Source organism: Giraffa tippelskirchi, chromosome 10 (assembly GCF_054371585.1).
Source record: "Giraffa tippelskirchi isolate mGirTip1 chromosome 10, T2T-mGirTip1v1.2.pri, whole genome shotgun sequence".
Taxonomy (NCBI): Eukaryota; Metazoa; Chordata; class Mammalia; order Artiodactyla; family Giraffidae; genus Giraffa; species Giraffa tippelskirchi.
Genome location: NC_137284.1, coordinates 39,092,976 through 39,118,305, shown reverse-complemented (window position 1 = coordinate 39,118,305; position 25,330 = coordinate 39,092,976). Strand labels below are relative to the sequence as shown.

At 37.4% G+C, this 25,330-nt stretch overlaps 1 protein-coding gene across 2 annotated transcripts in view; it reads right to left on the bottom strand.

Moving 5' to 3' along the window:
• Positions 1-25,330, bottom strand: part of TMEM135 (transmembrane protein 135) — a 279,242-nt gene that overhangs the window by 26,766 nt on the left and 227,146 nt on the right. For both annotated transcript variants that reach the window (XM_081533337.1, XM_081533338.1), the window contains one exon: positions 1,036-1,077. In XM_081533337.1, coding sequence (XP_081389463.1) covers positions 1,036-1,077 — 42 coding nt within the window. The remainder of the gene's footprint in view (positions 1-1,035; positions 1,078-25,330) is intronic.

The window sequence follows — 25,330 nt, the reverse complement described above, 5'->3', positions numbered from 1 at the left end:
TTACTAACTTTCAGTTTAACAAAGAATTCTATACAGCCAGTGCAACAACAATAAAAAGATATTTTCTAATAAGTTTCATGATCTTTAATGAAACATATGACACAAAGAAATTACTGCTGTGTGTTATGATTCAGTTATTGTTACCAAAGAATTTCCACAACCAAAAATAATCCATTCAATAATATAGAAAGTATAATTTCCGAATGTATGTGAAAATGCTTGGTGAACTATAAAATTCAATGCTAACCAACATCTTTATACTATTGACTATGTGTCAATTCGGAGAAGGCAATGGCACCCCACTCCAGTACTCTTGCCTGGAAAATCCCATGGACGGAGGAGCCTGGTAGGCTGTAGTCCATGGGGTCGCTAAGAGTCAGACATGACTGAGCGACTTCACTTCACTTTTCCTGTTCATGCACTGGAGAAGGAAATGGCAACCCACTCCAGTATTCTTGCCTGGAGAATCCCAGGGATGGCGGAGCCGGGTGGGCTGCTGTCTATGGGGTCGCACAGAGTCGGACACGACTGAAGCGACTTAGCAGCAGCATGTGTCAATTACTGTGATAAGAGATGAACTACCAGGTAAAAAGAAGAGGCCAGTGACTCTAGTGAAGCTTATAATCCAAAATGTGTTTGATAACGCATGAGTCCTGCCCTAACAAAGGCCATAATCTGGTACCACACAATTAAGGACTTAGTTTTCCAGTAATTGTTCACGTGTAGCTTTGTCTTTACAAGCTCTTTGAACAGAGAGTTCTTGTAATCTTCTTTAACACCCTATAGTATAAGGCACACAATAGGCCCCCCAAATAGTGGTTGACTGACTGACTTATTTTTAGGAGGAAAATTAATAAATTACTATGTTAGTGAAATGTCCACAAAGCCACTTTTGTAACTTTTAAAATTACTTGCAACTTAAAAGTGGAGTCATAAATAAATAATTATGTACAATGACATTACATTACATTTTTTTTTAAAAAAGCTAACTTGTAAATTCTCTTAACATAAAGGTATGTAAAAGATGCAACTTACCTAAGTGCAGAGAATGTAAATCCTTTCAAACCATCTTTGCACCTAAAACAATAAAAATTTACAATAATAAAATGATAACTTATTTTGAAATATAAAGCAACAGTATTAAATAGCTATTAAAATTTTTCCTGAAAATGATTTTCTGTTAAGGTGAAATCTTTTAGGACAGTGATGTGAGCAGTACAAATGGTCAAACAAACAACAAACAGCAAAGTAAGCCGCCTAACACAAAACGGTTAAAATGAGAATGCCTTCCCACGTCATACTAACACAATTCAAAGCTCAATTCTCAGATTTGCAGGTTGAAGAGAGATTTTACGTAAATCTTCTATGGGATCCATGTGGACTTAAAATGAAGGCTGCGAGTGGAGTATCTTTCATTCTACCCAATCCTGGGGGGAGCAATTTGTTGTGAAGAAAAAGGCCACATATACCTGCTGAGTGTGTTTTATATATAGGTCAATTCAGGGTCCTGACTCCTCTTTCCTTATTAATACAGTGAGTGCAGAGCAATGTACAGTGGGCAGGTACAAAAAGGCTTCAAGTTTAGTTCAACAGTTTTAACTTCTGAGTAAGCCAATCAGAACAGATAACGCAGCATGAGGAACGGCAGGTGGAGGAGAAGAGTACAGAGTGAAGACTGCAAATATCACTGAGCGTTTACTATTGCTGGGCATTGTTTGCAGCCCTTTATATGTGTTGTCTCATTCAATTATATCATAATTCTATGAATAGGTGTATCTCTATGTCACAGCTGTGCAGAGGCCCCCAAAATGTGGCAATCTCCCAGAGGTCACAAAATAAATAGTAGTCAGAATTCATCTGACTTAAAAGTCATGGTTTTCTCTTACACCTCTTCCTAAAACAGTGTATTTCTTTTAATTGGGGAAGACTCAAGCTACATGGCAATTAAAGGCGGGGGAGAAGGGAAGATTCTCTCATTGTCAAAAAATACTTAAACAAGGTTTTAAAATAGGGGCCTTACTATACTGGTCTTAACGGTCTGCTCCATTGTAGGTGTCATCAAGTTACCAGAGAATCTTTGTGTTTCCGGTATTAAAATTCCTTGGAGAAACTACAGATTGGTCATATAATGATTCTCTAACATATATTACTATTAGACACTGGGTATTCACAGACAAAAAGCATAGCCTTAAATCTAATCGGGCAATTCTATCTGTATGCCTTTTATATGAAAGGTCACAAAGAAAATGAACAAAAATATAAGAAATCTGTCTCAAAATTTTTAAATATAGATTTTTATTGGAAGACATTATGGAGTCTCAGGGGAAAATACTTAATCCATGTACACTGAGATGTTTTAAAGAATTAAGAATTCAATTAAGCACTATAATCCACTTTGTGGTCATGTTAACAGTGAGAATGTAACCAGAGAATTTAGCTAACATGCTACATAATTATCTACCCTGTACAGAATGAGGATAAAGGCAAAATAATTCGTATGTTAAGCTAAAAATGTGCATGGGAAAATTACAGCATTAAAATTCTTTCAGTTATCTGTTTTCATCTGAAGAAAGTGTTTCTCAGTAATTTAAAACCCATAATTGAGTAATTTCTAGATAGATGGGGTGGTGAGGGGGTAGGCTGGGAGTCTATTGACTGGAAAACAGAGAGCAACAGATTGATTAAAAGATTATGTACAACTGGGAACAAATTTTGGTGTTGGTATGTTATTGTTAAAGGATAGCCATTTGTCTTTGCGCAATGCTAAATAAAGGGTTCTGACAACTTGGTCTAGTCAGGATTGCATTATTTGTGACCTTAAACAATAAATCTAACTGCAGACCAAACATCAAAAAGTAGCTTTCCAATCTAAAAGGGCATCCACAAATGAATTTGCAATTTCATTATGATGGAAGTTTGGTTCTTTCAGCAGAACCCTGTGGGAAGCACTTCATATAGATAAAGTCTTAGCATAGATTCAAAAGGGGCTATTCTTCTTTCCATTCATGTGTATAAGGTCTCTTAATGTAATTGAGGGTCAGATGTCTATGTCAAAAGGACAAAAAAGTAATTATTCCCAGAAAAAGAATGTTTAAAACAGCAATACTGGCCTGCATTCTGACATCAAAAGTATCGTCTGAGCCCTAACCTAACTATGAAACACTACAGAAATCTGTGTTAAATGCAAAAAGTATGATATAAACATAAAGATTTATACAAAAGAGATCCCATTAAAAGGCACCTCACTATTAGATGGATCTGGTTATTATAATGTTAATCAAATCACATTCTTCAGTCAGATATTAAGGCTGGTTGATTTATTCCACAAATACTACTATGTAGTGCCTACTATGTGCAAGCTCTGGTTTAGGTTTTAAGGATGTAACAGTGGACAATACAGGGTCTCTGCTTTCCTACCACTGACATTTTAGATGGGGGAAGAGATAGGATTAAAAAAACTAAGTATGTCGTGGTGATAACTACTATGGCAAAAAGCAAAGCAGGGAAAGGGGAGAAACAGTATCAGCCTGGGCCTTTTGTGTTTCTTTTTAACCTAGTGTGGTCAGGAAGTAGGCTTTCCTGGTGGCTCAGAAGGTAAAGAATCTGCCTTCAATGCAGGAGACCTGGGTTCGATCCCTAGATGATCCCCTAGAGCAGGGAATGGCTGCCCACTCCAGTATTCTTGCCTGGAGAAGTGAGGCCAAGAAGGGCCTCTCTGAGGAGGTGGAGTTTGGTAATTTGATCAGAAACCTTACCGAATTGAGGGAAGGGCATTTCAGTCTGAAGGACGAGGACTCTACGCGGTGTGCAAGGAGAACAGCCAGGGGTTACTGCAGCTGGAGTGAAGCAGCAGTTGGAAATGAGGTCATGGTATCAGTGGTGGGAAATGAGGGAGCGAGTGGTCTGCAGTTCCTGCAGGCGCGGCAGGCGTGGGAAGGACTCCGGGAGGTTCTCAGCAGAGGAGTGAAAAGATCTGTCTTAAATTTTAAGATAATAGATTGGCTGCTGGTTGGAAAACAGACTACAGGAGGGCAAGGGTAGAATCACAGGGCCTAATTCGGAGGAGAAAGGTGCCTGTGGCTGGACTAGACTGCAGTGGCAGATGTGGACGGGAATGACTCTGAATGTGTTTCAAGACAGAGTGGGCAGAATTTCTAGATGGTTTAAATGAATGTGGGATATGATAGAGAATTTATAAATTATTAAAATATTTTTGGTTTGAGCGAATGGAAGGATAAAATATCCATTTACTGAAGTGAGGAAGACTATTAGAGAAACAGGTTTTGAGGAGAAAAATCAAAGCTCTGTTTCAGATGCGTTAAGTTTGAGATGCATGCGAGCTGTGAATGGAAATGTTAGGGAAGCAAGCAGCTGGGTAAGCAGATTTGGGTTTAAGGGAGAGGTCTCATCTAGGAATTAAATGTCAATAAAGAAAATAAGAAAATGAGCATTTTTTATTCCTCCATAACTTGTAATGCAGAAAATCTCTTTCATAAAAGAAAAACAAAAATTCATTTTGCTAGTAAAACCATTCTCTAATACAAAGTCATTCTAATTTTTTCATTTTTTGAGTGGGCACAAAAACAATGCATTTAACTCACGTATACACAAATTCTCCTATTAAAGTTAGTCTGTGCAAATGGCATAAATAACTGAATCTACAGTTACTAAATCTCTACAACTGCAAGGTTCTGTGCTACCTATGATATAAAACGAAGCCGGGAGACAAAGAGGAGAAAAGAATTTGCAGCATTATATCAAACAGTTTAGCTGATAAACAACTAATCATAGAGGGTCAGGTTGGAATTGCATACTGTATATAAGAAAGAATTAATAAGTTTGATGTTATTGTTATTAGAATACTACTTTTGGTCAAATATTAATAGGAGGGAATCCACAAAGATAATTTTTTTTCGATTAGAAATGCAAGTGTTGGTAAAAGAAACAGCTCTTCCCAGAAAGATTCTTTATTTCATTCTTAACTTCCATGAAATTACTTCCATGAGATACTGGAAATGTCTCATGATATTTGGGATATACTTTTTTGAGATATGAAATATACTTCATTACAATATTGTACCAGCAGAGGTCACTAGTAAACCATTTTTAGAAGAATTTCTAGTTCTGATGTGATTTCAAAATCAAACATTTTGTTGTACATTTTCCTTTAAAACAAATTCACAGGCATGCAAAATATTAATTCTGAATAAATTTTAGTTAAACTGCATTAAGTTCCCCCAAGTAAATACCACTAACATGAGACTTTCAATGATAGGTGATACTCATGTTCCTATTATTCCACACAGTTATAAAATCTCTAAGAACACCCTAACATTTGGCACCAACATAGAATTTGGCGATGTAAATGTGCGGCTTTATTATGTGCTTCTAGTAACCTGAAAACAATGAGAACTATTTTGACTCCTATAATTTTTTGTTTAGTCAGTTTTCATTTATTTGGTAGATATAATAGACATAAAAGATATACTTTTATAAATCTCCTTGTAAATATTTCTAAGGCAGTGCATGATGCAATGGAACAGAAACTAGTCATAATTTGCCTATCAACCTACAGCAGATCACTGAAGGGCTCCATCTCACTGCCTTCTAAAAAGGGGCTATAAGTAAATGACTGCCATAACTGGCTCCTTAAATGATTTCCAATTGGGAAATTTTATCACTTATTACCATTTTATTTACTGCTACTATTATTATTTAAAATAATGATGGAAAATGAATTATTCCAAATCATTTATAAATAATGATTTTGCCGTCAAGAATTAAAAAAAAAAAATATGTACAAATCCCTGAATTTATTTTGAGATTACTGGCTGCTACTAATATTATTACATTTGCTTATTGCTTATAAAATTTACACATGGAACTTACTCCTGCAAAGGTTGAAAGACACTTTCTCTTTTTTTAACTGTAAGATTACAAGACCAACTACTGCCATAAATATATATATGCTATAGAAAGACCTGTGAGAAACACTGCTAAGTAAAAGAAGCAATTCTATAATCTCAATGATAAGGTTACATTTTTGATATATTAAGCATCAATTCTAAAATATTATCAATGATAAAACATAAAATGCTGTTTTTGGTATACATATAGAATGTTATAGAAAGTGATCAAAAATATACACCCCAAACAGTTACTAGCAGTCTACCTATTGAAGTGCACGCTTAGTCGCTCAGTTGTGTCTGACGCTTTGTAACCCCATGGACTGTAGCCTGACAGGCTCTGCTATCCTTGGGACTTTTTTCCATGCAAGAATATTGGAGTGGGTTGCCATTTCCTCCTCCAGGGCATGGGTTAAAAGACATGAAGGAAGAATATAACTTTTTACTCTCTATATTCATACATCATTTAAATTTTCTATAAGTATACATTTATATATTATTTGTATAGCTTGTTTAATTAAAAACGTCAATATCTGAACATTTAGGAACAGATTAAACACTGTAAAAGTTATTCATCTCTATTTCACCAACACCATGGCAGAGAATGTGAAAGTCAGTCAACTTCACTCATTAATACTGCTATAAAAGTTTTGCTAGAAGGCAAAAAATTAATAACTAAAACAAATGATGTAGATAGAATTTTCTGAAATTATGATCCCAAAGAACATGGATAACTAGGGGACTACAATGACAAAAAAAGAAAACACTGAGTAAGTATCATGTCAGAGTTCTTTTGTCCTTTTTTTACTCATTGAATTGGTTAGAAGGAAACTCACATATTGGTTAAACATTATAGCATCTAGTTTTATTCACTCAACATTTACCAGGCATCTAACATACAGAAGACACTGTGCTGCAGATCATTTGAGTAATGCAAAGATAAACTATATACTATTTCATATCATTTAAAAAGGCATCTGCAAAGTTATATGTATCTTTGTCAAATAAATGAAAATAATCTTAACTAAAAATTCTGACACAATTTCTTGTATCAACAGTGCTAAGAGCTTGATTACTTTATTTCTACTTTATGAGTTCAGCTTCAAATTTCTTTAGTCCTGCATTTTATCTCCTTAAATTGTTTGATTTGAGAAAAGCAGCAGGGCTCTTCTTTCACTTATGATGGATTATGTTCCAATACACCCATCCTAAGTTGAAAGTGAAAGAGGAGAGTGAAAAAAAACTCAACATTCAGAAAACTAAGATCATGGCACGTGGTCCCATCACTTCATAGCAAATTGATGGGGAAACAGTGGAAGCAGTGACAGACTATTTTGGGGGCTCCAAAATCACTGCAGATGGTGACTGCAGCCATGAAATTAAAAGATGCTTGCTCCTTGGAAGAAAAGCTATGACCAACCTATTATTAGACAGCATATTAAAAAGCAGAGACATTACTTTGCCAACAAAGGTCTGTCTAGTCAAAGCTATGGTTTTTCCAGTAGTCATGTATGGATGTGAGAGTTGGACTATAAAGAAAGCTGAGCACCGAAGAATTGATGCTTTTGAACTGTGGTGTTGGAGAAGACTCTCAAGAGTCTCTTGGACTGCAAGGAGATCCAACCAGTCCATCCTAAAGGAAATCAGTCCTGAGTATTCATTGGAAGGACTGATGCATAGAACTGACTCATTGGAAAAGACCCTGACGCTGGGAAAGATTGAAGGCAGGAGGAGAAGGGGACGACAGAGAATGAGATGGTTGGATGGCATCACCAACTCAATGGGCATGAGTTTCAGTAAACATCGGGAGTTGGTGATGGACAAGGAGGTGATGCACAGGACTATGTGCTGCAGTCCATGGGGTCGCAAAGAGTCGGACATGACCGAGTGACTGAACTGAACTGAAAGTTGAAAATATCATTAAGTCGAAAGTTCCTCTAATACACTTAACCAACCAAATATTGTAGCTGAACTTAGCCTGTGACAGTGAAAGTGAAAGTGGTTCAGTTGTGTCCGACTCTTTGTGACCCCATGGACTATACAGTCCATAGAATTCTCTAGGCCAGAACACTGTAGTGGGTAGCCTTTTCCTTCTCCAGGGGATCTTCCCAACCCAGGAATCAAACTGGGGTCTCCTGCATTACAGGTGGATTCTTTACCAACTGAGCTATCAGAGAAGCCCCTAGCCTACTTTACACACACTCAGAACACTTATATCAGCCTACAGTTGGGGAAGATCATCTAACACAAAACCCATTTTATAATAAAGTATTGACTGTCTTACATAGTTTATTGAATATCATACTGAAAGTGAAATTCGAATGGTTGTATGGGTACAGATGGTTGTAAGTGTATGGGGTCCTTTATCCTCTTGATTTGCATAGCTGACAGCTCATTGCTGCTGCCCATCAGTAGGGAGCATCATAAGGAACGGTGCTAGCTTAAGAAAAGATCAGGCTTCTCTGGTGGCTTGGGGCTTCCCTTGTGGCTCAGCTGGTAAAGAATCCACCTGCAATGCGGGAGACCTGGGTTTGATCCCTGTGTTGGGAAGATCCCCTGAAGAAGTGAAAGGCTACCCACTCCAGTATTCTGGCTTGGAGAATTCCACGGACTGTATCGTTCATGGGGTTGCAAAGAGTCAGATACGACTGAGCGACTTTCACTTTTCACTTTCATGCACTGGAGAAGGAAATGGCAACCCACTCCAGTGTTCTTGCCTGGAGAATCCCAGGGATGGGGGAGCCTGGTGGGCTGCCATCTATGGGGTCGCACAGATTTGGACACGACTGAAGCAATTTAGCAGCAGCAGCATATCATTTTATAGTTTTTTCTAAGTTAAATTTTTCTTTTTAAAATCCCACATGAAAAAAATAAACTACTTTTTCCAACCAATTTACCAGGTAGAAAGCTCACATTAAACTTGGCTATAATTTAGCAATCGAAACTGGATTAACAACTATAGATTTTGATTGATATCTATTTATCATAAGAATATCAGAAAAATTGAGATGGGATTAATTTAAAGATTTTATTTTAGCTTTGTTTTTAAAAAATCTTCAGTGTTCTAATTACATATGTACACTCCAACAGGTTAAATCAATCATTTCAATTTACTACTCGGAATCTCTGATGCACAACTGAAACATACTACTTTGCTTAAATATACACAACAGGTTTTTTCCTCTTAGGTCTACTATTATTTTAAGAATAAAACAGACTCAGAGAGTTTGGTTTCAGCCAACATATGGCACTTAATATGAGAAAACAAAATAACTGACGTTATGTTCCTACTTTATGAAAGCTCATAAACAAAAATCTTAAGTTGGAACAGCAACAGATGAAGAAATTTGTGGAAGATTATTCTGTTTGTTCATGAACACATCACAGACTTTCCAAACAATTTTTAACTGTTTTCTTTAAAAGTGATTTTCCCCACTGCATTAAAAATATTATTTTTGATTTTGGTAAATGTTTTACAGTACATTTATTTCACATAGAATGGAACACTGGTGCTTAGCTTTGTTCTCAATAACCTAAGGAAAGTTGGTGAAGCAAGGCAGCAGTTACGGGTAATCAAGTGTGATTGTAAGTCCCCAGATGATTATTGTGTATTTTTTTCTAGTATGTCTTGAATATAAATTGGAAACATTTGGATTCAAAATTACAGTAACAATTCCAATAGAATCATATTTCTCCTTAAACTTGGAGAGGCTGGAACTGTTTTTGCTTTAAAATCTAAACTAAGGAAGGTCATGCTCCAAGACTTCTTCAATTGCTAAGAAACCAAGAATCACCCTCAGACTGTTTCTAAAAGAAATGTTAATTAGGATGAATCTCCCTCTCAAAATGAACTAGTAATAACAATACTTGTTGCTGCTTTTCTCAATCCTGTCCAACTCTGTGTGATCCCATGGACTGCAGCACACCAGGGTTCCCTGTCCTTCTGTATCTCCTGGAGTTTGCTCAAATTCATGTTCCTTGGACTGCAAGGAGATCAAACCAGTCCATCCTAAAGGAAATCAACCCTGAATATTCATCGGAAGGACTGATGCTGAAGCTGAAGCTCCAATACTTTGGCCAGCTGATGGGAAGAGCCAACTCATAACACCCTGATGCTGGGGAAGATTGAAGGCAGGAGGAGAAGGGGATGATAGAGGATGAGATGGTTGGATGGCATCACCGACTCAATGGACATGAGTTTGAGTAAACTCCGGGAGACAGTGAAGGACAGGGATGTCTGGTGTGCTGCAGACGTGGGGTTGCAAAGAGTTGGACACGACTGAACAACAACAACAATACGTCCATTGAGTTGATGATGCCATCCAATCATCTCATCCCCTGTCGTCCCCTTCTCTTCCTGCCCTCAATCTTTCCCAGCATCAAGGTCTTTTCCAATGAGTCAGGTAGTCAAACCAAAATACGTGTAAAAGAAGCAGATTTTACTTCCATTGACCTAAATTGTTTGCAGTTCCTAAGGAAATGGCACATGTTTACACTTGCCAAATTAACAATAGGCGAAAACCAAATTTAGGAGCAAAACTGTGTTTTACATAAATCCGAGGTAAAACTTACCAAGTTTCTTAAAATCATGGCATTGCTATGGACAAAAATTATTTACATTAAACAAAAACTCTAACCACAATACTGAATCAAACTATTTTTTAAAGACCTTAAGACTGTCAAGTATTTTCATTTTTTTCCCCTCCTATAATGGTTGGGAAAAACATTAAAACAAAGGTTTTCAATGATATAGGATCTCTGAATCAATATAATTTATTTTCAAATGCACATTAGAATCTATGTTTGTAAAATAATATAGCAATTGGTTTGCATACTGAACAAAATGAGCAGCTATTTATGCTATACTTTTTAATGAAGTTACGCTTATTTAATATCAAAGTTCACATCTAAAATGAAATATGCATCTTTGAATAATGGAGTAAAAACACTATTTTGGAAGCTTTTGGAAAACTACAGTTTTATGATTAACTGAGGACTACAGAGTCCCTAACTCTAAAAGAAAAGCCTTCATTTACAAATTCTAGCTTATTTCATTTATCTCAAAGATGATGGACTTATTTCATTTATCTCAAAGATGACAAAAATTGGGCGAGTTAAATACTGGAATCTTGCTAGACTATAAACAGTACTAGAAAAATGAAATATTGGAACTAAAGAAACCTAAGAGAGTTATATACTATAAGGTTAAGAAACCAAGGCCTGGGGAGATTAAATGATCTGCCCCCAGACAGAGTCTGGTCTAAGACAGCATCACACACAAGATTATCTGTTTATATCCCAATCAACTCATCTGTGCCTGCTGAGGTCTCTCTGGGGAGAACAAATGCCACAGGGAAGATGAGGGATCCTGGGCTGAAGGAGATAAATCACAAATCACCCGAACGAAAGGAGAGAGCAATATTCCTCCAACTAAAATCATGCAAAGACTTTACAAGGGACAGAAGAGCATGGATAGCAAGGAGCCAAAATCTTCCCAGTGAAACGTGATTGGCCTGACTGTTCAGGACTCTCTGCTGCCTTCTCTTATCTACCTCCTTCTTCACAAGAGTGATTTTTTACATAAGTCTCTCCAAAACTTTGTGGATAATCGCAATCAGTATTAAATCTGCCACTGTTAGCAACTTGAATTCCAAAAGCACATCAATTCCAAATATGAGTACAAAAAACAGGCCTGGAACGAAGCTGTGTTGTGTTTTCTATCATACACCAAATAAGAAATGGTTCTTCTGAAAGAGATTCATGAGATCACTTCTCCCTTATCTGTCTGGCAGTAGCAAACTGTATTAGCAGTTACTTTCAGATACATTTCACACTCTCTCACCTCTCTCACCTTGGTTACCCTGGTCCTTCCACATGCAATCCACTCTTCAACCACCCTCCTTGTTCAAGAGAATTGCTACCAAGTCCAACAGGAATGACAATTTCTCCCACAATTGTATGTGACTCTTTCTCAAACTTCCTTTGCTTTTTGTATATTTTTGGCAGGTTTTATTTGGCTCTCGCTAACGTGATAGCTAGTCAGTCTTAAGGGAAATACTGAATACTTGTTGGAAGGACTAGTGATGAAGCTCCAGTAGTTTGGTCATCTGATGTGAACAGACGACTCACTGGAAAAGTCCCTGATGCTGGGAAAGATCGAGGGCAGAAGGAGAAGAAGGCGTCAGAGGATAAGATGGCTGGATGGCATCACTGATGCAATGGATATGAACTTGGGCAAATTTTGGGAGATGGTGAGGGACAGGGAGGTCTGGCGTGCTGCAGTCCATGGGATCACAAAGAGACGGACAGAACTGGGCAACTGAACAACAGCAACATGATACTCATTTCCAAAGTTATCTATTCCATTCTACAAAATTTATGTTTCCATATGGCATTTTGTGTGTCCATATCTCAAAAGCAGTTTATAGAGTTTATGTCTTCAATAATGACGCTGGGAAATATTTTGCATCTTGTTATTACAGCGTTTGGGCTTCCTTGGTGGCTTAGTGGTAAAGAATACACCTGCCAATGGAGGAGCCTCAGGAGACGTGTGTTCGATCCTTGGCTCACGAAGATCCCCTGGAGAAGGGAATGGCAACCCACTCCAGTATTCTTGCCCGGAGAATCCCATGGATGGAGGAGATGGGCAGGCTACGGTCAATGGGGTCACAAAGAGTCGGACACCACTTAGCAATTAAGCAACAACAACAAAACTGCAGCATTTACTGTGTAATTAAGGTATCTAGACATATAAATTAATAGATCACATAATCAGGAAAGGTTAGGTCAGTGATTCTCAAAGCATGGACCACCTGGAACAGCATCAGCATCCAACTGTAATAACTTGTTAGAAACTGTAATTTTGGTTCCTACTGCAGGTCTCACGAATTTAGAAACTCTTAAGAGTGGAGTCCAACAACCTGTACATTCTGTATTTTAACAAAACCTCCACATGATTTCAGCTCATGCTCAAGCTTGAGAACCATCAGGCCAGCTTACATTGCAGTAATAGAATTTCAACAGTTTGAACAACAAAAGGTTATTTCTTGCTCATGCTACATATCAAACAAGAGTTGGCTAAGGCTCAACTACATGTCATCTTTATTTCGGACCTTAGGGTGATGGAAAAACATCTATTCAGATCTGCTGAATTGTCAAAGCAGAGAAAAAAAGAATATAGGACACTGTGTTCTGACTCAAAGCTTCTGCTCAAAAGTAAACATAAATCATTTCCACTCATATTTTATTAGCCAAAGCAAATCTAAGGCCAGGCATGATGTTAATAGGTCAGTGAGTATAATGCTTCCCCAGGGAGAGACAGCAAAGGCTTTTAAACAATAACACAGCCTACCATAACACGCCAAGCATATTACTGTTGAAGATCAATTGTATTTATTTACTATATTTAATGAAATTGAAGGCACAATTCACCTTTCCTCCCAAATCCAACCATCACTTAGTCTTTTACATAATAACTTCAATGTTTCACTTTAAGTATGATAATTCTTAAAATCTGTTGCTAATTTCAGAAACAGGCTTGTCTACAACATATTAATTAGTATTTTATGTATATGCATAAACATGTGTATATGCATTCTGAGCTCCTTTTTTTTTCTAATTACTACAGCATTCAGGAATAATTCACATTGTTCAGTTATGTATCTCAAGTGCCTACATCAGTGCATAGCATATAGACCACTCAATAAGTTATGTTGAAAGAAAGAAATCTGTATCTATCTAGTAACTGAAAGCACTACTTTTGAGTAATTATATTTCTAATTGGGTATCATGTTTCTTGGATTCATTTTTTAACAGCAATTCTAAGCTTTTTAAAAATATTTAGTATCTAAAAATGTGTTTTATTTTAAAAACAGCTATCCCATTATGTATTAACAACTCCCAGTGTTCAGCCTTAATATAAAATTTTATTAGTTTTTTCACTGATAATTTGGCGTGAATTGACACTTATACATAAATGGGCATAAATAGGGGTCTAAAAAGGAGTCTCTAATCTTTTCTGAATGAGGAGCTATTTTTTAACACCCAAATGAAATATACAAGTGACTGTAATATAAAGCTATCAAGTCCAAAAGGCAGGAATGGGAATGCTGCTATAGATATGTTTGTACTGAACTAGAAATTACAACTGAAAAAAAGAGGGTTGCCAAGGGACCGCTAGTGGTAAAGAATCTGCCTGCCAATGCAGGAGATGCAAGAGATATAGGTTCAATCCCTGGGCCGGGAAGATACCCTGGAGCAGGAAATGGCAATCTGCTCCAGTATTCTTGCCTGGGAAATCCCACGGACAGAAAAGCCTGGTGGGCTACAGTCCATGGGGCTGCAAAGAGTCAGACACGACTGAGCGACGGAACACACAAAAGAGGTGAGACTATAAAGTTCTATAGGTTGGGGCATTATTCACACTCCTTCACTCAGTTAAATATTTCACCAATATTTACTCTGAGTCGACTATGTACCAGATAGGTTGTCAAGTGCTGGGGACAGCCAGTGTCCGTGTTCTCTGGGAGCTCACAATCCAGAGGGGTACACATATAAGTGACAAGAGCTACTGCTTTGTAGGAAGCACTTTAATAAGAAGCACCCAGTGCTCAAGGAGCACAAAGGAGGGGTGTGTAACCCCAGCTTGGTCATGGAAGGCTACCCAGAAGAAAAGACATATTTAAGATGGCACGTGAAGGCAGAAGAGGAGGGAGAGAGTAGAGAGGGACCATCCATGTATGACTTAGACAAGGGGGAATACAAGGTATTCTGGAACTGAGGAGGGTTAACGTGAGTGGCAAATGGAGATGAGGAAACACAGTAGGGAAGGACTTGGCACAGGCCAAGCATGTCAAAAACGAGTTTGAGGGATTTCCCTGGTGGTCCAGTGGTTAAGACTCCAAGCTCCCAATGCAGGGGTCTTGGACCGATCCCTGGTCAGGAAACCAGATCCCACATGCTGCAACTGAGAGTTTGCATGTCACAGCTAAAGACTCCACACCCCGCAACGAAGACTGAGGATCCCATGTGTCACAACCAAGACCGAGGTGGTGCAGGCAAATCAATTAATTCTAAAAAATGAGTTTGACAGGAGCTCTGTATCAACCTAGAGGGGTGGGATGGTGAAGGAGATTGGAGGGAGGTTCAAAAGGGAGGGGATATACGTATACCTATGGCTGATTCATGTTGAGGTTTGACAGAAAACAACAAAATTCTGTAAAGCAATTATCCTTCAATAAAAAAATAAATTAACTTAAAAAAGATGAGTTTGAACTTTACTGCTAAGGCAAAAGGCCCCATGTCCCAGAAAAGTGAAAGTGGCTCAGTCGTGTCTGATTCTTTGTGACCCCATGGACTACACAGTCCATGGAATTCTCCAGGCCAGAATACTGGAGAGGGTAGTCTTTCCCTTCTCCAGGGGATCTTCCTGACCTAGGTCTCCTGCATTGCAGATGGATTCTTTACCAACTGAGCTATCAGGGAAGACATGACCAGATCTGTGTTTAACAAAGATATTCCAAGTGTAGCTTTCATGACTTACTATTGAATCCCATATCGTTGCTTATTTTTAAACTGCAATCTCACTTAATAGCATTTGTTTGAACTTTTTAAATATCAACTTAGAAACTGAATTCTGTTGAAAGCAACTGATATTAAAGCCATCTAAAAACTTAAACTGCTCTTTAAGATAATAGAATAAATTATACATCAACTTTAAGACATTTTAATACATTCTGATAGATTAACAAATTGGTTTTAAAATGACTCTTTTCAAAACCAAATGAGGCCAAAAAGTATCAAGCTTTAAGATACTATAAAATTCAAGTAATTAATACCAGTTAAAAGCCAACAAAAAAAAACAAAAAAAAAACCCCTCTATTCCTTGCTTTGCAATCAGGAGTTCATCTAGACTATCTCTGCCAAAGTAACTTCATTTGCAGCATCCATAATGTAGTTGTAGATATTGCTCTGTGTGCAAACAATTGATAAAGTCACAGAATTTATTTACTGTTGGGAACAGAGAAGGATGCTGAAAACCAAGACTGCCAATAAGGCACATCAGATGGAAGAGTTATATACCTTTGTGTAATTAACAACACATTCAGTTCTCTTGTTATTGTGCTTTTCTTCCCAGCCCATTCGAATGTTGAACATTCAGACACTCACGTTTTCCTGCCATCGGCTGTAGTTCATTCAAACTTCTCTCGCAGGTTACAGGAAAACTGTGTTGTTTTTGAAGTGCTCTCAGTTTTTATGAATAGGTTCCTTCACAAAGGTCCCTTCTATGAGGATGACATGAGAAATCTTAAGTTTGATGACCCTTATCAGCCTTGTAGTTCTGTGGATCTTTTTTTTGGCAGAGTTGGGCAGGAGGAAGGAAGATTAGGGTACTGGTTACAGGAATAACCTGATATTTTTGAAAATTGTAGAAGAAGATGTTCGATTTTCCTTCAAGCTTTCTAAGAAGTAAAATTCTACCAAGGTAGAAAATGAGAATAAAAAGGTTTTATCAAACTTTTGGAAAAACAAAGTTTTTTGAATATACACATAAAATGTGACAACAGATTTATATGCAAACAGTCACACTTATCTTAAAAACAAAACAAAATCCTCTCTAACCAGCCTAAAGGAACAGGGAGGAACTAAAGGTCATCCAAAACTATTGGGAAGGCCCATATTCTTTCAAAGGCTTCCACTGTAAAATACAGTTCAGTAAACAAAAACAAAGCCATCTGGAAAGTATTTCTTAGATATCGATCCCGTGACACTGATAATTTCGAAATGCAGGAGAAAGAAAACACAGCTACTCCTACTTGGCCAATGTTCCATTTACTTTATCAGAGTCAACAACATTAATGACTTAGAACAGTCTTAGGGTTATCATGAATTTCAGTCTTAAGGTTATCATGAATTCCAACAGAAAAGATCAGTCATCCACAAATAGGTCAGTAGATAAATATGGCCTGATATACTGAGAGGTTAATTCCTTTCCTTCTAGTGAGTATTCTCCCATTTTAGACTCCATAATTGATCAGACCAAAGACAGTCTGAGAATCTCATTTTTAATTCTGGCTCTTTCACTAAATAGTTACAAGATCTTAAAATGAAACTTATGTTCCTCATCCTTAGTTTCTCTAAATATAAAACAAAAAGATGGAATTGAATGATACCGAGGAGTCCTTACAACTTAAAAATTCTAATACAGATTATTATCTGCAAATTTTATGATTTGCTGCAACTTGATACAGTTGCAACCTGCTTCTGGGTTCTCAAATTTAAATGTAATTCAACCAATACTAAATTGATATGAAATGGGTTTAAACATTCAGTTTGAGGGGCTACTGAAGATATCTCTTTATAGACTTTAAGTAGAAAAAATATTATAAAATTTACATTCTACCCAAAGTAAAGTACCTTCTAATACAAATGGACAAACTAAATACTCAAATGTTCAAAATTATATTTTTACCTTCAGATAGCTTATCTATTTCTATGTGCATGTCCAGTCGCTCCGTTGTGTCTAATTCTTTGCGACCCTATGGACAGCAGCCCACCATGCTCTTCTTTTCCATGAGTTTTTCAGGCAAGAATACTGGAGTGGGTTCCCATTTCCTCCTCCAGGGGACCTTCCCACCCAGGAACTGAACCTGCATTTCCCATTGCAGGCAGATTCTTTACCACTGTGCCACCAGGGAAGCCCACCTATTTCTATATTAGTCTAATAATTTCTATATGTGAAAATTACCTGAGATCTGTTGAACTAAGTACAGCAAATAACCGAGTTCCGTTGAAATAAAATAGAGCATATTGCTTATAGTACCATCTGTGGGCATCCCAAGTAGCACCAGTGGTAAAGAACCTGCCTGCCAATGTAGGAGATATAAGAGATGCAGGTTTGATTTCCGGATTGAGAAGGCCCCCTGGAGGAGGGTGTGGCAACCCACTCCAGTATTTTTGACTGGAGAAGCCCATGGACAGAGGAGCCTGACAGGCTACAGTCCATAGGGTTGCAAACAGTTGGACACAACTGAAGTGACTTTGTATGCACGCCCCATCTATATTTGTTATAAGCTGACTTTCTGCAATATGCTCTTGCTTTACCAGTTTTGAAAGGTAGAACATACTCATGCAATACTTTATAGGAAAATATCTTAGACTATTTAATATATCTATGTTCTAATGTCTAACAAGAAACCATCTTAAAACATTTAATGAGCCTACATTAGAAATGCTTAAAAATATATTAAAGATACTAGCAAGATCACACACACACACATATTTAGGATTATATATGCTATTTCTCAAAGATGAGCAAAACTGATGTACAAGCACATCTAAGTAGCTCTAATTAAATATTAATTCTTTGCTAAAATACCGTCCTAGCTAGTGCCCATTGGGTCAATTTCCCTGATGGCTGAGAAGGTGAAGAATCTGTCTGCAATGCAGGAGACTCTGGTTCGATCCCTGGGTTGGGAAGATACCCTAGAGAAGGGAATGGCAACCCACTCCAATACTCCTGCCTGGAGAATTCCATGGACAGAGGAGTCTGGTAGGCTACAGTCCATGGGGTCACAAAGAGTCGGACATGACTGAGTGACTAACACTTTTACTTTTCACTAGTGAACATCCCTTGTAATTTTATATTTTCCTTTGCATGTGTAAACTGAAATGCTGCTAAGTCAAAAGCAACAATATTATTTAAAATACAGAAAATAATCTTCTGTTCAGTGCCACATAATTAGGGTCCCTGTGGAGGCTGGCAGTAGGGAAAGTGGGAGGAAAACTAAAATCCAAACTGTCTTGGTTTTTCTCACTGGGACTGGATGAAAAATGTACTCTGTCTTCCAACAAGTTTATATGTATGGGCTATATTTTAGGTTTTCAGCATCCTGCCAGACAAACTTCTAATACACAGAGTGATTTTTTGGCAACAATGCATCAAAACTCTACATTTTCATAGTCGGTCCATTGCCCTTTCCTAAAACATATGGTCACCTAACAGCCAAGTCGCTGAGAGGTAGGCTTTGACCTCCTGGATCCTGTAGCGGTTGCTAGCACTTAAATACAGGAATTTACTTTTGACTTCAAGCCATGCCTTGTTCTGCATCTCTTTTTTTTTTTTTTCCAGAAAAAAAGGAAGGGGATTCAAACTCCGGAGGCAAAATTCCAAGAGGTTAAAGAGGAGAGAAAATCTAGTGAAAACACAAAAGACAATCGCACAGCAGGACAGAAGAAAATAACAGTCTTGTGTTCAGTTTGAAATAAAATTACCCAATGTAATAGTAACACTTTATAGACTTTTTTTTTTAGCAGAAAAATTGTCGGGGCCTGAACATGGAGACAAGGGCTTCTCAAATATCCCTTCATTTAAATAAAACAAAAAATGAAGGAGAAGTTAAAGATGATTTGCTCTAGAAATACAACAGATGCTTCTTAGAATTCCTTAATGGGGAAAAAAAAGATTTCTTCAGAAAGCAGTGCACTTACAAATCATATTTTACGAATGTCTTGCCTAGCCTTCTGTAATATGAGGACAGGAAGCTGAAAATGTGGTATTTATTTCTCTAGAGTTCATTCACTCTTGATACTAATTCTACACTTGAGTCAGGTCAGAGTATCTATCACAAGACAAGATATTGGACCTTTCTGAAAAAGTCAGTCAGAAAGGACCTTTCTGAAAAAGTCAGTCAGAAAGGTACAAGGTAGGAAGGTACTGGTGGAACCTGAGAGAGACATGTATGGAACAGAGTATTAGGGAGCTAATAAGTGAAGCAGTGGAGACAGGGAGAAAAGCTCTGAGGGAAATGGGCAGAGATTGTTTAGAGCTAAATCCCGCCTTATCTGATTGTTCATTTCAAATAAGGCTGGATTTAGCCCTGAAGGCTGCAGCATTAACTCACAAATTCACAATTTGTATTTTCGCTTTGCCTACCAGGACAGGGAGTCGTTGGCAGAATAGTGGGAGCTGGGCCCTGAGGGAATGTGGGAAAGAAAATCAGACACTGAGAAGGGTTTCATTTTTAGCGTTCAGCAGCTTTCAGACTGGCAAGTTTTGCTGACATTTCTAGCTTGGGAGGGGAAGGCTTCCTGAATTACTGCCACACCCATTCCACCCACTCTAAAGACTGGTCTGGAGACCTATATTCCCCAAAACAGTACAAAATACATCTCATAAATCTCATATCTGGTATCCTTGTTTAAAAATACTCAAGTTTCATTTACTTTTGCTAGGACACTTGAGACCAACTCTATCTATACCATTAGCATAGAACTCAAATGCCCAAAGTAAACAATATTTATCAAACAATGTCTGGGAGGAAAACATAGATAAACAATAAGAAGGGACCTGAATAAACTGAAAGGACGTTAGCTAATATACCTGGTCCTCTGTTCCTTCCTCTGTAAGACAGGAGGGGGAATAATTTAAATAATGTAAATGCCTCTACCAAGAGCAATGCCTGGAACAAGAGAGGTATTCAGTACAGGTTAAGCTCCTTTCTCCTTTTTTCCCTAGGGTTTTTTTTTTCTTTGTTTGTTTGTTTTTACAATTCACAGTTTTCTCCTTTTTCCTCCCTGGTGTTTGGAACTTTTTTCTGAATCTATAATCTCAGCCTTTAAAAATCTATGTGGGGAACACATGTAAACCCATGGCTGATTCATGTCAATGTATGGCAAAAACTATTACAATATTGTAAGTAATTAGCCCCCAACTAAAATAAATAAATTTATTAAAAAAAAAAAAATCTATGTGCAGATTCCAAAGGGTGATATCCATTTTGTGAACAATATTATATATTTGTTCTATTTTTCTTTATAACCATAGTCTTTTAGAAGGAATAAAGACTGGTAGAACCACAAATATCAGTGAACAAGGGAATGAAAAGATCTAAAATGATAATAAAAATAAACAGCAAGGAATAAAGGATCCCAGGAAAGGACAGTACCCGTGAAGTCAGTTACGGTCAAGAAGATTAAAAAGACCTCTGACTAACAAGGTGGGTAGGTAATAACAACATCTATATGGTGTTTCATTTGATCCTCACAAGATTCGTTTTACAGATAAAAAGACTGAGGTTTAGAAAGTAATCTTGTCCAGGATTGTTCAGCTGATAAATTATTAGAGAAGGAACCAGATGAGAATCGAAGACTTCTAAATCTAAGACTTTGTGCAGTTCCACATAATCACAAACATAACTACAGCTTGCTTATAAGTGACTTTCTAAAGATTAAAATTAATAGAGTGGTAATACGATGCATGGTACAACTTTCTTTTCTTCATCGATATTAGAATCATGAAAACCTGATAGAAATCCATAGTAAGTTAACGTCACCATACTGTAGTTCTAGGGAGCTCCAGGGAGTTGATATTGATCAACTGAACCCAATAAGACTGAAATTAGCAACATTTATTTTAGTCCTGGTGTATAATTTTGAAGGAGGCTTTTCTTCTAAGGATTATAACTAAGAAGGAAGCAATCATAAGTGATATTTTTAAAATAAACTGATAGGTCACCTGATACAAGAAAAGTATTTTATAGCTGAGACTCCACCTAGAAGAAACCAAATTGAGACTTTTACAGATGTTTCTTCAGGTGCATATAATTTGAATCTGAGAAAAACTGAAGTTCTTGTTCAAAAAAGAAAATCAACATAAATCTGTAGTCTAAGAATAATGACAGCTAATATTTTTTCAGAAAATGTTATTTTTTAGAACTTTTTTTAAGTTTATGGGGTTGTGAAAAAGGCTATGAAACAATTTTAATAATAAACAGAAGAGTTTGACAAGTCATATAAATCAAAACTAGATGTGAAAGTGTTTACATGTTGGTGAATAAAATAAAAAAGCAAAAATTAACAGAAAGATTTAGGATATGACCATAAATCATAATTTACCACAAATCATATGATATGGTAAGTGTGAATAGGAGTCTACCTCCTCACATTAAGGGGTTGTTAACTTCTGAATTAGAAGTTCTAAAGGAAAAGTTCTGTTATAAGCTGTAGGACAGCCTACTGAGTTCTACTGATTCGGCTAATTGAAAAGTGAGTAATTTTTAAAACAGTATAACTCTTCCTTAAAACTAGCCATTTTTTTAAGATCAATTTTGGAATTTATAATCCTATCAATATAAAAATTTAAGCATAAACAGTGATTTTTAACATACAAATCTAAGTAAATTTCTTAGAAACTTAGAAAAACAAAGAATTTTAAACTGCTTAAGACTCAGATAGGCATCTTAACCAGAATTGTCTTCTCAGTCTGGATGCTATCTGAAATCTAGACGTCCAAGAGAAAAACCTCAAACAGCTGGAATCCAGCTTAGATACACAAAATAAATCACTTCTGACTGCAATCCACTCTGAAAAGCTCTCACTGGGTTTCCACAAGCAACAAAACAAACAAAACAAAGAAGGTTAACACTAGTAAACTGGGTTTACTAATTGTGCAGCAGGGGAAAAATTACAAAAGCAACAAAAGACAGATCAGAACTCTGAGATCCATGACCATCTATCTATTCAAGACCTTTGACCCTTAAGGTCAGAATTTTGTTCCCGATATACTTCTGAAATAAAGATATAGAAGGTTTTCTCATTCTAGTTCAAAGTCTTAAATCAGTCATTGAAAATTTAAGTCATTTAAAATGTGTCAGTTGATAGGGTGTGTATAATGAACAAGTCAGGTAAATATTCATATTCAGACCTTTAAAACAGAGTAGATTCTCTAAAAGAGTAGATTCTTAATCTCCTCTGAAGGTAAACAAGGCTTTACTTAGCTATCCTGTATTCCACAGTGCACTGTCTTAGAGGAAAACAGAGTATTGATTATGACACTTAGTTTCATGTATCATTTTTGAAATGTACACCATACATAAAATTCTCTACATTCATGAAAAGTTTTTCTGTATCACCAAAAACAATCATGAAATCTGAGCTGTGAATTAAATACGCAGTAAGCTTAGAAAACTGTTTGCAGTTTACTGTTATCTTCAGTGGGAAGAAAATGCCTTTCCAATGAAACATGCTTTCTTCCAAACTACTTTTTTTATATAATAAAACTCGCACAACCATGTGAAATAAGATATAGTACATCTTCCATACTTTAAAAGGGGATGGACAAGAACACTTATCTCTTGTGAGAAAGGGAGAGTTAGCAAGGAGTTTCCTCCTCATCATTCAGGACTCTCTCAGTTCAATAATCATCTTTTCTTAGGCGTCTAAATAAATGAAACAAACGGGTGAGAATTTTTTCATCCACCCCTCCCCATAAAGGAACTGGAAATCCAATTTAAAAATACTACTTTTCATTAAACTGTTAATAAAATAACATATATTTTAGGTGAATGCATAATTAGACTTCACTTATCACTTCATGGAAGAGTTTCCCTGTAGTTTGGATATGGAACATTTTTAAAGTCATTATTTAATTTGTTATAATATTGTTTCTGTTTTAGGTTTTGGATTTCTGGCCACAAGGCATGTGGGATCTTTGCTCCATGACTAGGTATCGAAACCGCAACCCCTGCACTGGAAGACAAACTCAACCACTGGACTGTCAGGGAAGTCCCTCCCTGTGTGTGTCAGTCACTCAGTCGTGTCAGACTCTTTGTGACCCCGTGGACTATAGCCCATCCCCCAGGCTCCTCTCCATGGGATTTTCCAGGCAAGAACATTGGAGTGGGTTGCCATTCCCTTCTCCAGGGGATCTTCCTGACCCAGGAATTGAAGTTGGGTCTCCCGCATCAGAGGCAGATTCTTAACCGTCTCAGCCTGAAAACTACAGCAATTATGACTTATGTCCTCTCCAATTTGTTTTTTTGCATTACCCTCATCATATGCCATGAGTGGCCCCAAATCCCATTCTACCGTTTCTCAATCTGTGAATTCACCTGTGTCAGTTATCTAAACTCTCAGTTCAAAATGTACTTAAAAAATCAGTATATATAAAAAACAAGTCAGTCTTGAAGAGATGTGGATCCAAGGATGGTGACTGCTAGATACGTATCTAGTACCATTCTCCCTAGAGTTCTCCCTTAGGAGCAGAAACCTATTATGCAGTAAAGCATTTATCCAGAATAAAGACCACAATTCCCACTTTGTATGGCCACGTGACTAAACTCTGAGCAATAAAAGGAGAGCAAAAGTGTTCTGTGGGGATTTGTCTAAAGAAAGCTGGTTTCAATGGGAGGAATCTCTCTTTCTATTTCTGGTCATTTACTTTCCTGCTGGTCTGTAAGACAGATACAGAGGCTGGAGTTCTTACAGCCATCTTAGTATAGGAAGTGATCTTGAGAATGAAGTTTAGAGACCTCCCTGGTGGCCCAGTGACCAAGACTCAGTGCTCCCAAGGCACAAGGCCTAGGTTCGATCGCTAGTCAGGGAACTATATCCCACATGTCACAACTAAAGGAGAACGAAAAAAAAGATCATGCATGCCAGCAGCCAAATAAATATTTTTTTTAAAAAGAAAAAAGAATGAAGTTTATTCAGAAGGGTGGTAAAAGAGTGAGCAAGGACACAATGACTGTGGAGTTATCATATCAGCCCTGTACTGCCCACATGGAGTCCTCTTTTTGTAAGAAATAAATTTATCTCAGGTTTAAGCCACTGTATTTCGAGTTTTTCAATCCTAAGCACTGAAACCAATTCTAAGTAATCCATGCGACTGAGAAAATAAGAAACAGAACACAAGAAAGAAAAAATTTTCTTTTTTATGGGTGATATTCTTACTAAGACCACACTAAACCAGCTTAGCATAATGGTTGGGAGCATCTGGGTCCAGGTCTGACTCTGCCACTTATACCAGTGACTTAATTCAGTTCAGTTCAGTTCAGTCGCTCAGTCGTTTCCGACTCTTTGCAACCCCATGAACCGCAGCACGCCAGGCCTCCCTGTCCATCACTAACTCCCTAAGTCCACCCAAACCCATGTCCATCGAGTCAGTGATGTCATCCAACCATGTCATCTTCTGTCATCCCCTTCTCCTCCTGCCCTCAATCTTTCCCAACATCAGGGTCTTTTCTAATGAGTCAGCTCTTTGCATCAGGTGGCCAAAGTATTGGAGTTTCAGCTTCAAATCAGTCCTTCCAATGAACACCCAGGACTGATCTCCTTTAGAATGGACTGGTTGGATCTCCTTGCAGTCCAAGGGACTCTCAAGAGTCTTCTCCAACACCACAGTTCAAAAGCATCAATTCTTCGGCACTCAGCTTTCTTTAGAGTCCAACTCTCACATCCATACATGACCACTGGAAAAACCATAGCCTTGACTAGACAGACCTTTGTTGGCAAAGTAATGTCTCTGCTTTTTAATACGCTGTCTAGGTTGGTCATAACCTTCCTTCCAAGGAGTAAGCATCTTTTAATTTCATCGCTGCAGTCACCATCTGCAGTGATTTTGGAGCCCAGAAAAATAAAGTCAGCCA